Below are 13,595 nucleotides of genomic sequence, written 5' to 3' on the forward strand. Positions count from 1 at the left end.
TCATCTGCTCCTGTGTGCTCTGATCAGATATGTCCCTCTCCCCCAGAGCTGCAGATTCAATGCCATCATTTGAAATAAATTCTTCTGGGGGAAGGGGCAGGTGGCCACTTAGTAGTTGGGATTGGGGCCGGCCCCCCAGATTGCACTACCAAAATTAACGCAGTGGGGTGGCCCTCGCAATCGCCTGGACAGGTCCAGCACCACCACCATGGTTGACTGCTTCTGTGTTTCAGCGGCGAGGCGAGCAGCTGCAACAGATCTAGGTCCTCCAAGGCCTAAAATGATGATAGCTGGTCCTTTAAGAAAACCATCTGCCAACCTCTGGTCAGGAAAATGGCATCAGGATTGGGACAGGGACGGTCTGGACCCCCAGCACTTAACTGCTTCGCTAAGCTGGCTTTTGTTCATTTGTTGGCTGTGCTCTGTGGATCATGGAGGCTAGAAAAATGGCCCTTGGAATTCTGGGACCTCCCCTTCCCTCTTCCAAGCTAGAGGGGAATTCGGGAAGGAATCTGCTCCCTCCTTTCTCAAGCCAAATGAAGAGGACTCAGAGCCCAGCTGGGTGGCTCCTGGGCCAGCATCGAGCTTTCAGGAGGAGGGGACACCCCAGTGATGGAAGGGGAAGGCTGGTGGGAAAGTCCCTGGAACTGGGGACCCTCCCAACCCAGCCCAGGCTGTGCCTCAAATCAGTTGGACTGAGGTTAGCAAGGAGGAGTGGGGTGCATATGGCCTGCTCATAATAACTCCTCACAATAATATTATTAGTAGTAGTAACAGTATTCAGTCCTCTCCTGTGCCAGGGAAAGTTTCGGGCGCTGAGGTGACAGTGCTGAAGAAAGTCCCAGCTCTCATGGAGACCAACATAAGAGCAAACAAAAAACATAAGCCCCCCAAAAACAAAACCCACAGAATCGTAAATAGTAATCATGATCGAGAAACGAAATCAGCCAAGGCACTGGTAGGTCAGCGGGGAGGGCCCCTCTGAAGAAGCGTGTGTCAGCTGAGAACCAGAAGAGCCAGGCCCCAGCCAGGCAACCACTGGGCGGAAAAGCCATCCATCCAGAGGGGAGGCCAAATGCAAAGACCCTGACCGGAAGGAAGAATGTGTTCAGGCAGGGGGCAGCCGGTGAGGTGGGAGCAGAAAGCAAAGGGGCAAGGGTGGCAGGAAAGGGACCCGTCCCATGCTTGCTGACGAGGCCATGGGGCAGGATTTCAATCCCGGGGCGATGGAAAGCCGCCCGATGGTGGCTTGCTGCTGCCAACAATGTTTGAGCCCTTCCTCTAAACAATGCTTCTTTCGTCGTCGGAATGGACGAACAGCTCATGGAATCCTTACGAGCAACTTTGATTCTCCCCGTTCACGGATGAGGACATTGAAGTCCAGAGTGGTTCAACCACTGGTTCACTTGGTCTCCTGGTGGGACAGTGATTCTCAGGAGACAAGACCCTGCAGGAGCTGAAGATGATGTGGCGATGGGACTTGCTTGCATATCCATTAGGAACATGAGAGGAGAGAGAATCCACAGTCAGGTGTTCTGTTTGAACCAGGCTCCGAGAGGACCAAGGGTTACTGGGGTTCAAAGAAATCTCAGGTCAGCACTTACACACTTCCTCCCTGGGATGCTCTTAGCCCTTTCTCTGTTCCTCTCTCACACCCTTTCTGCCTCCTTTGCTTGTGGTTGGTGCCACGGCCATGGGGTTGTGGCTGTTAGGTGCCCTCCAGTCGGTCCTGATGTACAACGCGGCCATGTGCAAGTAGTGGGGGAAGCTCATCTTTGAATTCCATTTTCCCCTGGACTTTGGAAGCCCCTCCTGCAACAGGAGGCAGCTCTTCCCGGTCCTGTGCCGCCCCCCAATCACTGCTGTGTTGGACCCAACAGGAGGCAGCTCTTCCCGGTCCTGTGCCGCCCCCCAATCACTGCTGTGTTGGACCCCGCCATTGTGTCCTCATCCAGGGCCTCCTTCTCTTCTGCTACTTTTGCCAAGCCTGGTCGTAACAGCTAGCGCTTATTTGGCATGTATGTTATGCCACGTCCCACGGCCAGCACAGCACATGCTGTGGTTGTTAGAGGTGGCGCGGAGCTGGTTCTGACTCACAGTGACTGTGGACAACGAACAGAGCTTTGCCCAGTCTTGTTCTAGCCTCACAATCGTGACTATGTTATAGCTCATTGTTGCAGCCACTGTGTCAACCCCTCTTGGCGGGGCTTTTTCCCCCCTTGACCTTCTCTCTACTTTACTGTGCAAAATGTCCTTGTCCAGGGACCGGTCCCTCCTGATAACGCGTCCAAAGTAAGTGAGACAAAGTCTCACCATCCTTACATCACTCAAAACAACCTCACGGCCGCAGAGTCAATGCTGACTCACAGCAACCCTATAGGACGGGGTAGACTGTTCCTGCGAGTTTAAAATCGCTCCACCAGAGAGCTGGTGGTGGTTTTGAACTGCTGACCTTGTAGTTAGCAGCCCACTCACTGTATAACCACCCTGCCACCAGGGCTCCTAAGACTGATTAGTTTGTTCTTTTGGCAGTCCACAGTAGATCTGATATTCTTCACCACCACCATAAGTCTAATACACCAATTCTTTGGTTTTCCTTATTCGCAGTCCACAAATCCAAACTGGATTCAGAAGAGGACGTGGAACATAGGATATCATTGCTGATGTCTGATGAATCTTGGCTGAAAGCAGAGAATACTAGAAAGATATTGTCCTGCGTTTTATTGACTATGCAAAAGCATTTGAAAAAATAGGGACCCCAGAGCACTTACTTGTGCTCATGGTCATTACATACACGATCCCATTTAATTTGTCCTTCTGACATCCCTAAATTGTTTCGATGTTAGGATGAGGAATTGATATTGAAGTTCAGAATGTTTAAGAACCTATCTGAGGTCATACACCTAAAATGTGTAGTGGGGATTTGAACCCTGGTTTGTCAAACACAAGACTCTAAGCATTTAGGGACCGGGCTATAGAAAACATACCCCCCAAAATAGTCTCTAGTTTTCGCGAGGGAAACCTTGAACAGGATGATGTTTAGCCCAAACTTTCAACCTCCGATCTCACATTTCACAGCCCAACAGCACAGCCCCACCAGAGCTCCTCAGTGCTAGAGCAGGCCCATACAGTACTGACCTCACAGGGTTGATTTAAGGTCACAATGAGTTAGAACCCACTCCACAGCAATAGGTTTGGTTAAGTTTGTTAAGAAACCCTGGTGGTAGTGCAGTGCTAACCCAAAGGTCAATGGTTTGAACCCATCAGCTGCTCTGTAGTAGAAAGATGTGACTGACTCTTTCCATAAAGATTGATAGCCTCAGATTCCCTATGGGATTCTACCCTGTCTCATAGGGTTTACTATGAGTGGAATGGACTTGACAATGGGTTTGTGCTTTAAGAAGGTGGAATGAAATCTAAGCTGTTCTGGTTTATGGGAGAGTATGAGTGTATGTGTGTGTGTGTGGGGGGGTGTTCCCATAAACGGGGGCTTCCAGTTTCAAAACCAGGAGTCCTGGGCAAACCAGGGTGAGTTGAGTGTCTTACCTACAAGAGAGCTTGTGAGAGCTTGCTGCCCAATATGTGCTCATTGATCAGTGACCATTTGATAATATAACACCCCCCACCCCAGCCCTGTCCTAGGAGGCTGGGGGGCTGCAGGCAGTAAAGGAGAAATGCAAGCTCCCAACTCCAAGGGAGTACCCCCAATTCTGTGGGCCTGCCACCCCAGAGGTGCTCCAGTCGGCCAGCAGGGTCCTCAGCCCTTGGGTCCCAGTGCAGAGGGGCTTCAGGGACTCCCAGCGGCAATGCACAGGCTGATAGGGGCCTGGTGAGATGTGGTAAAGAAGGGAAAAAAGTGCCTTCATGCCTGGGGATGGGCTGCAAAGGAGTAAGAGCTCCTTGTTGTGATCCCCCCCATTTTGTCAGATGAGGAAACTGAGGCTCAGCGCCCAAAGTGAAGTGACTTGCCCAGGACCAGGCAGGAAGCAATGAGGAATTGGGATTTGAACCAAGGGCACAGCAAAGAAGCAGGGCTTGTTGTGTGTGGGGTGGGGGTGAGAGGAGAAGGGTGAGGCACGGGTCTCCAGGGCTGGTCACTGGTTCGCCTGTACCGCCCTCTCCACCCTCCAGGCTGCCAGCGTCCCGCCCTGTCCCCTCCCAGCCCCCAGGGAGGAGGGGAAAAAGGGGGAAGGGGGGGGCACCACTGGCTGTATAAAGGCTCTGGAACCGCGCAGCCCGCCAGACCCCGTCGCCCGGATCCCAGCGCTGCCCAGGTGATCTCGCCGTCCCAGGTCCCAGGTCCCCCGGCTGCGTGAGTTTAAGGGCGCCCCTACCTCACCCCACCCCCACCCCCACCTCGTAGTCCACTGAACCCAGGTGCGGGGAGAATCAGTGGAGGAGGGCGCTGAGATGGGGGGTACCGGGCAGGGGCCTGCAATGCAGGGTTTAGGACCCGGGGGAGCCGGGTGTCCCCTCCACTCCCGGGCCCAGAAGACGACCAGCCGCCCCCCCAGGAATGCGCTCGCAGCCGTTGTCGTGACAACGCGCAAGCCCCAGCCAGCCCGGGGCGGAGAGGTTGGGCTGCTCCGCTGAGGTCCAAACGTCACGCGCTGGGGGCACGAGGGAACCGAGGACGCCCCTCCCTCCCTTGGCCTCCAATCCTCTAGGAGCAAGCGCTGGTCGCTGCGGCTCTCGGAGCCTCAATTTCCCCATCTGCCCGACGGAGGCAATGTTATGGGTTGCAATGTTGTTGGTCCCCGCCGAGCTGCCTCCAGAACACCGATGGGGTCAGCCCGTTCTCCTGGTGGGACGCCCGAGGCGTGGGCCGAGGCGGCCCCGATGACTCGCGCGACCCCCTCCCCGCCAGGCCCGCTCGCCATGGCCCTTTGCTGGGCCCTCTTGCTAGCGCTGCTGGCAGGCGCGCACGCGGAGCTTCCCGGCTGCAAGATTCGCATCACCTCCCAGGCGTTGGAACTGGGTGAGGGCGCGGGCTGGTGGTGGTGGTGGCGTGGGGCTGGGGTGGCCTCCCCCAACAACCCCCGCCTCCCGCCGCGATGGGCCCTGCGCTGCTAAGGGTCGCCCTGCTGTCTCAGTGAAGCAGGAGGGGCTGCGCTTTCTGGAACACGAGCTGGAGACCATCACCATTCCAGACCTTCGGGGTCGCGAGGGACACTTTTATTACAACATCTCAGAGTGAGTGCGGGGTGGGGGTGGGGCTCCGGGGCGGGGCCTCTGGCGTGAAGGAGGGGCCTAGGTGACCGGGAGTCTTGGAAGGCTAGATGGCAGACTACTTAGTGGATGAAGAATAGAGTGGGTGAGGACCTAATGTCGGGGGTTTAAATGGAGAGAAAATGTTTTGAGAAACGATGTACAAATGCGCTTTACACAATTGATGTGTGTATGGATTGGGATAACAGTTGTATGAGCCCCTAATAAAATGTTAAAAAAGAAAAAAAAAAAGAATAGAGTGGGGCAGAGACTGAGGCTGAAGCGGCCAACTGGCTGGGCCAAGCAGGTAGGCGGAGCCTAGAAGGTGTGGGTGGGGCCAGGAAAAGCAGGACCCTTGGTAGTGAGGGGAAGCCAGGGCCCAGTAGCTCAGCTAGGGAAATGACCAATGGATCTGCCTGGAGCTGGGGTACCCTGGGCTGGAGGTGCTGGGGATTGACCCCGGAGGTAAAGAGGAGAATCTTGGTTAGGATGGCCGTGGAATACTGGGAGATGGGGCGGAGCTATGATGATGGAGGTGAAGGCCAAGGAGTGTAGACCCAACGCCCATCTGTAGACAATTGGACATCCCCTTGCAGAAGGGTCACAAGGGAGAGACGAGCCAGTCAGGGTGCAGTATAGCACTGATAAAACAAACAACTTTCCTCTAGTCTTTAAGGCTTCCTCCCCGCCACTATCATGATCCCAATTCTACCTTACAAATCTGGCTAGACCAGAGCATGTACACGGGTACAGATCAGAGCTGGAAACACAGGGAATCCAGCACAGATAAATCCCTCAGGACCAATAATGAGAATGGAGATGCCCAGGAGGGTGAGGGGAAGGTGGGGGGAGAAAGGGAGAACTGATCACAATGATCTACATATAACCCCCTCCCTGGGGGACCGGCAGCAGAGAAGTGGGTGTGGGGAGAGACATGGAAAAATAATTTATAAATTATCAAGGGCTCAAGTAGAAAATGTTTTGAAAATGATGATGGCAACAAATGTTCAAATGTGCCCGACACAATGGATGCATGCATGTATGTATTGTGATAAGAGCCATATGAGCCCCCAATAAAATAATTGAAGAAGAAAAAAAAAAAAAGACCAGCTCAAGTAACCCCAGGGCGTGGAAGGGGAGCGGATGCCAGCACCATGCTCACCTGTAGTGCCTGGTCCGGACCATCTAATCTTCCCTCACCACGCTCACCTGTAGCGCCTGGTCGGGACCATCTAATCTTCCCTCACCACGCTCACCTGTAGCGCCTGGTCGGGACCATCTAATCTTCTCTCACTGCCATCGGGTCGATGCCACTCTTAGAACTGCCCTGTGAGTTCTGCTTTGTCTTGTGAGCGGCTGGTGGTTTCCACCTGCTGACATGCAGGTTAGCAGCCCAACACGTGTGGCCTCCATGGCGCCAGGGCTCCCTGGTCAACTAATCTCAGAGCCTCCCAAATCCAAGCCAGACCCTTGAGGGCCTGAGGAAGAGAATTCATCCCCTAAACCAACCTCCCAAGCTTGAGCTAGGAGAGGAAGGGACTTGCCCATCTCTGGGTGGGTTTCCCCGGGCCCTGAGGGCTGGAGCAGGCCCTGGTCTCATTGGACTGTGCCTCGCTCTGACTCTGGCTCTGGGGGTCTCGTGCAGGATGAAGGTCACAGAGTTGCAGCTGACCTCTTCGGAGCTCCACTTCCAGCCGGAACAGGAACTGGTCTTGAGGATCACCAACGCCTCCTTGGGACTGAACTTCCGGAGACAGCTACTCTACTGGTTCTTGTGAGGATGCTCCGCCTTGGGAGGGTGGGACAGGAGGGCTGGGCCTTTCAGACAGACCCTCGGCTCTCCCTCCTGTACGTGAGGGCTGGTGGGTGCCTGGCAGACTTCGGGGAAGTGGAGATGATGAGGAATTGTCACCTGTGAAGCTGGATGGGGCAGGGGAGGCCTGGGTCAGCTCCCGGCTGGGGTGAACATTAACCCCCTATTGGCAGCTACGATGGCGGCTACATCAACGCCTCGGCTGAGGGTGTCTCCATCTACACTGCGCTGCAGCTCTCCCGGGACCCCAATGGGCAGATCAGGCTGTCCAACATCTCCTGCCAGGCCTTTGTCGCCAAAACGCATGCAGCCTTCGGGGGCACCTTCAGGTAAGCCCCATCTTCCACCTCGACACACCACCCATCCCCACCCTCCAGCTTGGGAGTCAGACCCCAGGGTCCAAGCCCTCCTGGCAGTGTGCCCTTGAGCGAGGCCCAGGAAGCTCTGTGCTTCCATTTCCTCCACTGTGAAATGGGGTGATGCTAGAACCCACTCTGTGAGGTGGTTGTGAGGCTCATTTGAGTCACTCTAGGGAGAAGATCTGTAGCCCAGGACCTGGCATATCGTGAATGCTCAGGATGGTGTTAGCCTCTTGTGGGAGAGGACTCCTGCGGGCTAGCGTCCCTGCAGTGGGCCCCGGAGTGGGTTTCTTAGGCCAATAGCTCAGGGATGTGTGCTGAGAAGGGGACCTTCGCTGGTTCAAAGATGGTAGATTTACTATCTGATGTCAGTTTTTAATTTCTTCAGCAAGGTAGATGGATTCTGGGCCCTGAGGACCCCTCTGAAGGGCCACCACCTTTGTCATCTGAGCCATGAGAGAGGGACGGAGGCGGCAGGACTCTGTCGGTTCAGAGGGGGTCCTCTGGGCTGATTGCCTGTAGGAGGAGGAATTCAGAGTCAGAACAGGGCAGAGAGCATTGAGCGGGGATGGGAGGGCAGCCATGAAGGAGGGAGGAGGCTCAGAGCAAGAGGGGGAGCTGTGGTGAATGTGGGTGGGGGTGGGGGTGGGGTGGCCGGGGCACAGGAGAGAGAGAAGGTCTTGAGAATCAGTCTGGTGGGCATGAAGGCCCAGTGCTGCGTCTCTGGGTGCTGGGACTCCTCCTGGACCCGAGCTATGAGAGGGGCAGGGTCTAGGCTCAGCTGGCCCCTTGTCTCCCCACAGGAAGGTGTATGACTTTCTCTACACGTTCATTGCCTCGGGGATGCGCTTCCTTCTCAACCAGCAGGTGGGGGCAGTGTCCGGCCAGGGGGCAGTGGGGATAGGCACGGGGGCTTTGCCTAATAAGGCGTTGACTCTGGCGCCCCCCACCCCCCACCCCAGATCTGCCCAGTGCTGCACCACGCAGGGATGGTTTTGCTCAACTCCCTCCTGGCCACCGTGCCTGGTGAGTTGGGGCTGAGGGGCTGGAGTGGGGTTAGGGAGTGGGCTGGTGTGCGGCCCCTGAGTGGGCTCCATCTAAGCCCTTGTGCAGGCCAGCCAGGAGTTCATATCTGGCCACCTCTGCCCACTTGCTGGGTATCATCAGATCAGTGCTCCCTGTTCTTGGAGCCCCCCCACCCCCCACCCCCACCCCCCGCCAGGGCCCCTTGTTCGCCATCTGGTGTTTAGTAGGTGCTCAAATCCTGAAACACTGGGAATTTCTTTCTTCCAAATGTGTGGTCTCTGCCTGTGAGCGGGGCTGAGATCTTGCCCCGTCATGCCCCGCACTCAGACCGGAGGGGAGGAGAGGCAGCGGGATCAACCCGAAAAGGGAATTGCTGCCCATCCTGCAGGCCGTGACTTGCCGAATCCCCCGTAGTCCGAGCGGTTGATGCAGCCAGACTGAAAAGCCCTTCAGTCCCCAGAGCAGCCCTGTGAAGGCAGTCCTGGTACCACCCTTTTGTGGAGCAGGAACTGAGATCCAGAGAGGCTCAGCGTCTCACCCACCGTCACACAGCCTTGAGTGACTGGAGCCTCTCCCTCAGTGAGGGGTCCTGTGGATGAGCTCGTGGGCATTGACTACTCCCTCTTGAAGGATCCAGTGGCCTCTGCCAGCAACCTGGACATGGAATTCCGGGTGAGCTGCCTGCCGGGGTGCCCCCACCTCCCTACCAGACCCCCTCTGGCTCCCTCCTTCTCTAAGTTTCTCTTCCTGGAGCACAGCTTGGATGAGGCCAGTCCGGTAGAAAGCTATGGTTCCCGGGTGCCTAAAGAGATGGGCCCAACCTCTGACACGGGAGCCTTCTTACTGCTGCCCCCCACCCCCCACCCCCTCCTTCTAACTTTCTCCTCTTTCTCTGCAGCTCCTTCCCCCCCCCAACTATGCCTCATGCTTCTGACCTTAGGAGCCTTGTTGGGGTGGTGGGTTAAGTGTTGGAGTGCTAATGCAAGGTCAGCCGTTCAAACCCACTAGCCACTCCTCGAGAGAAAGATGAGGCTTGAGAGTTAGTTCCACCCTGTCCTATAGAGGCGCTATGAATGAGAACCGACTCTGCTAGCAGGCTTGTTTTTTCCGCCTCAGGACTTCTGCACATGCTACTCCTCCTTCCTTTGGAAGGGGTTGGACGTATAAAACGATTGCACATGAACTCAGTTCATCTTTTTTAGAACCCAGGGCCAGGCGCTCCTCTTGCACCCGCTGGAGGAAAGTGAGACCTATTTAGAGAGCAGAGGTCCCTTGCCCAAGGCCACTCCACTAGCATGGGACCAGCCTTGTTCATAATGGCTACCCTTCGCTCCTCCTGGTGGAATCACGCAGGCTTCCAGCGCGCAGGGCCTGGAGCCAGAGCGCTGACGCTCAAATCTCGGCTCACGCCTCTGTGCCCGTTTCTCCATGATGTTGTTGCAGTGAAGTGCCGAGTCAAGGCTGACTCATCGTGACCCCATTGCTGTTCTAGGCTGCGCTCTTGAGGGGCAGGTCTCTCTCCCTCAGCACCGCTGGGTGGGTTTCAGCCACCCACCTTTGAGTCAGCAGCTGATCATTGTGCCACCCGGGCTCCTTGTTCCCTGGAACCAGTACAGTAAGAAGACACACCCCTTTGATGTGTGTTCTATGCATTTAAAGGATCTGATCTCCTTACAGGGTTTGAATTGTATCCAACACATAATTGTTACCATGTAGCTATGAGGCCAGTGGTGTAATCCTCAGTGTGGCATAGCAGTGACTCATTGGGTGGCTCACTGTAAGGCCAACAGTTCGAAACCACTACGGGAGCAAGATGGGGCTGTCTACTCCTGTAGAGAATTAGTCTCGGAAACTCAAGGGGGCAGTTCTTCTATGCCCTGTACATGGGGGTCGCTGTGAGTCAGCATCGCCGTGATGGCAGTGAGTTGGGATTTTTTGTTTGATTCCCTCCCGAGGAAGCTTGTGTGTCGATACACAGGTTTCAGCGGAGCTTCTGGACAAAGCTAGACTAAGAGGAGAGGCCTGCGAGCTGTTGCCACAGATCAACCGCAGAAAACCCCGCGGCTCACTGCAGTCCGCTCCCTAGCCAGTCACAGGGATGGCGCAGGCCTGGGGAAGCTTTCGGCTCCGTTGCGTGTGGGGTTACTGAGTTGACGCCGGACTCCATGGCAGCTAAACACGATGACAACAAATAGTAGCTATTTTTTTAAGTCATTTTATTGGGGGCTCTTATACATACATACATCAATTATGTCAAGCAAACTTGTACATATGTAGCCATCGTCGTTGTGAAAATATCTTTCTACTTGATCCCTGGTTATCAGCTCCTTTTTCCCCTCCCCCCACCCTTGATCGATGACATATATTTTTCATATCTCCAATAGTAGCCATTAATAATGTAGCCATTCAGCTTTCCACACCCACTCAAATGCCCCATCTTGTGACGTCTGCCCTGGTCCAGTGGGTGGGGTCACCCCTCGCAGCTCCTGGCTGCCCTTTTTTGATGCCTGATTTAAGAGATGTGAGTCCTGGGCCCTCCAGACCTGGGACAGGGTGAGGAGACACCTTGGTCAGCCTCGGTGCAGAGCCAAGCTATCTTAACCCTGACCCCCACACCAGGGGGCCTTCTTCCCTTTGGCTGAGAGCAACTGGAGCCTACCCAACCAGGCGGTGGAGCCCCAGCTGCAGGAGGAGGGGCGCATGGTGTATGTGGCCTTCTCAGAGTTCTTCTTCGACTCGGCCATGGAGAGCTACTTCCGGGCCGGGGCTCTGCGGCTCTCTCTGGTCGGGGACAAGGTACACCAGGGCCCCTGCGGTGGCGGGAGCGGGGTGCAGGGCAAGGGAGGGCCAGGGACAGCTCCTGGTGACCTCGTCTCCCCCATTGCCTGTCCAGGTGCCCCACGATCTGGACATGCTGCTCCGGGCCACCTACTTTGGGAGCATTGTCCTTCTGGTGAGCACTGGAGGGAGGGAGGGGTGTGGCCGGAGGGTGGTGCGGCCCGGCTGCGGACAGAGAGCCTGGGTTCTTGGCCGTGGCCAGGCTTTCCTCACTGCTGAGCAGTTTGCAGGCACGTGTAGGTGGGGTGCCAACTTCCGGTCCCTGTGTTTCCCACAGGCCCGTGGTGAGGGTGGAGGGTGGGCGGGCCTAGCCTTGGCTGTGGGTGAGGCTTCACTGGGAGTCTGTGTATTCTTGGGCTTATTATTGTCTCCTGGGAGGTGAGGGGCACAGGGGTTAAATATTTCAAAAGCAGCATTTCAGTTATCATGAAAGGATACGCCCTGGCTTCAGTGTTGTGACTGGGGAGCTGAGACTTGAACCTGACTCTGAATGTGAGCTCCCGGGTCTGCCTGGCTCTCTCTCTGATGGAGCAGTGAGGAGGGAGGGGTGAACCACAACACAAGAGCAGCACCTGGCACACAGTCAGGCGTTTGTATTGCTTTCTTCGGCAACAGGCCGCCTTTATGGACAAGTAAGAGCCCAAACTGTTGCCAGCCTGCCTGCATCCTAATCTCAACCCTGCATCTTAATAACTCCGTAACCTTGGACAAGTTCCTTCATCGTTCTCCTCTCAGCTTCTCTCAAACGGGGTTGGCAACAGTACCTGCCTCGCCGCTATTGGGCTTGAAGCAGCGGGGACACGTGGAGCGTTGTGAAGCCCATCTGGTGAAGGGGCGAAGCCTTTGGTCAGCTTTGGCTCCTGGGAGAAAAGAGCCCAGCAGTTTCGCCAAAAGGAGACACACCGAGGCTGGGGTGGTTCGTGCAGAGGCCGTCCCTGAGACGGCTCTCGAGTGGTGACAGTCCAGCGAAGCAATGAGAAGGACAAAGGCACAGAGACACAGGCAGGTCTAGGAGGCTTCTGGAAGCCAGACCAGGTAGGGTGTTGTGTTTGTCAGGCCCTGGGCTGCCCGAGGAAGAAGCCCTGGCGGCAGAGTGGTTACGCAGTGTGCTGCTCATTTCAAGGTCAGCAGTTCGAAGCCACCAGCCGCTTCGAGGGAGAAAGTAGAGGCCTTTTATTCCCTTGTAGTTAGTCTCAGAAACCCTCAGGGGCAGTTCTACCCTGTCCTACAGGCTGCTGTGAGTCAGACTCAACTCGACGGCAGTGAGAAGCTCCCAGAGGGCAGAGGCTACATCCTCCCCTCTTCCTGGAGGCCTCCAGAGGGAACGGGGCTGGGACCTAACTCTCCCCACTGTCCCCAGAGTCCGGCAGTGCTTGACTCCCCGCTGAAACTGGAGCTGCGGGTGACGGCACCCCCGCGCTGCACCATCAAACCGTCAGGAACCACCATCGCCGTCACTGCCAGCGTCACCATTGCCCTGGTCCCGCCCGACCAGCCTGAGGTCCAGCTGTCCAGAATGACCATGGTGCGGCCGCCAGAGGGAGGGCTGCCCAGGGACAAGGAGAAGTGGGCCGCGTGCTTCTGCATCATGGAACAGCCCTGCCTCTTTCCCCACAGGACGTCTGGCTCAGCGCCAAGATGGCACTCCGGGGCAAGGCCCTGCGCGCGCAGCTGGACCTGCGCAAGTATGCCAGGGATGGCCCCGGGAAGCCCTCGCCCTCTCCCAGCCTCTGCGGCTGCAGGATGATCCCCCCTGCCCAGTAGAACTGGGGAACTGAAAGCCATCCCTGGGTGTCCCTTTGTGTGTCCGTCTGGGCCTTGGCGTGTCACTGTGTCTGAAAGCGGGCCTTCTCTCAGGCCGGAGGCAGGAGGTGCGGGCTGGCCCAGGGAGGCTCGGGCCGAAGCCGCAGCGTAGCCTAGGGACACTGAGGAAAAGCCGTGGCCTAAGCTGCCTTTTCTTCGTCGCTTAGGCACAGGTATGGATAGCAGCTACTTTCCAGGGCTGTGCTGTCCAGGGAGGACCGTCCCTCACTCTGAGGGGCTGACTGGCTCCTCAGCTGCATTAGCCATGTGCTTCAAATGCTTATTCGCCTCGGGGCCCTGAAACACAAACCCAAGTGGGCTCTGGATGGCCGCACCCCACAGGAGTCGTCAGAGAGGAACTGTGAACCGCCCGGAGACACAGAGACGTGTCTGGCTTCTCAGACGCAGATTGCCAGGCCTTTCCTCCAAGGCACCTGGGGGATAGCGGGGGGTGGGGTGGGTATGGGGGGATTCAAAGTCCCTTGTGGCCCCCGTGGGGAGGGGGGTGGTGCAGATCACAGGCAGCCTTTCTCTGGGGACTCAGGAAG

General features: G+C 56.4%; 1 protein-coding gene across 1 annotated transcript in view; it reads left to right on the forward strand.

Annotated features, from left to right (window-relative positions):
- Positions 1-13,008, forward strand: part of LOC101662295 (phospholipid transfer protein) — a 27,682-nt gene extending 14,674 nt beyond the window's left edge. The window contains exons 2-12 of the mRNA XM_004698302.2: positions 4,907-4,978; positions 5,094-5,193; positions 6,854-6,982; positions 7,195-7,350; positions 8,184-8,247; positions 8,343-8,406; positions 8,987-9,078; positions 11,026-11,202; positions 11,300-11,359; positions 12,605-12,769; positions 12,862-13,008. Of these exons, the coding sequence (XP_004698359.2) occupies positions 4,907-4,978; positions 5,094-5,193; positions 6,854-6,982; positions 7,195-7,350; positions 8,184-8,247; positions 8,343-8,406; positions 8,987-9,078; positions 11,026-11,202; positions 11,300-11,359; positions 12,605-12,769; positions 12,862-13,008 (1,226 nt within the window). The remainder of the gene's footprint in view (positions 1-4,906; positions 4,979-5,093; positions 5,194-6,853; positions 6,983-7,194; positions 7,351-8,183; positions 8,248-8,342; positions 8,407-8,986; positions 9,079-11,025; positions 11,203-11,299; positions 11,360-12,604; positions 12,770-12,861) is intronic.
- Positions 13,009-13,595: the final 587 nt, after the last annotated feature.

This window comes from Echinops telfairi, unplaced genomic scaffold (assembly GCF_000313985.2).
Source record: "Echinops telfairi isolate 266 unplaced genomic scaffold, ASM31398v2 ScPeMD7_5592;HRSCAF=6446, whole genome shotgun sequence".
In the NCBI taxonomy this organism is placed as follows: Eukaryota; Metazoa; Chordata; class Mammalia; order Afrosoricida; family Tenrecidae; genus Echinops; species Echinops telfairi.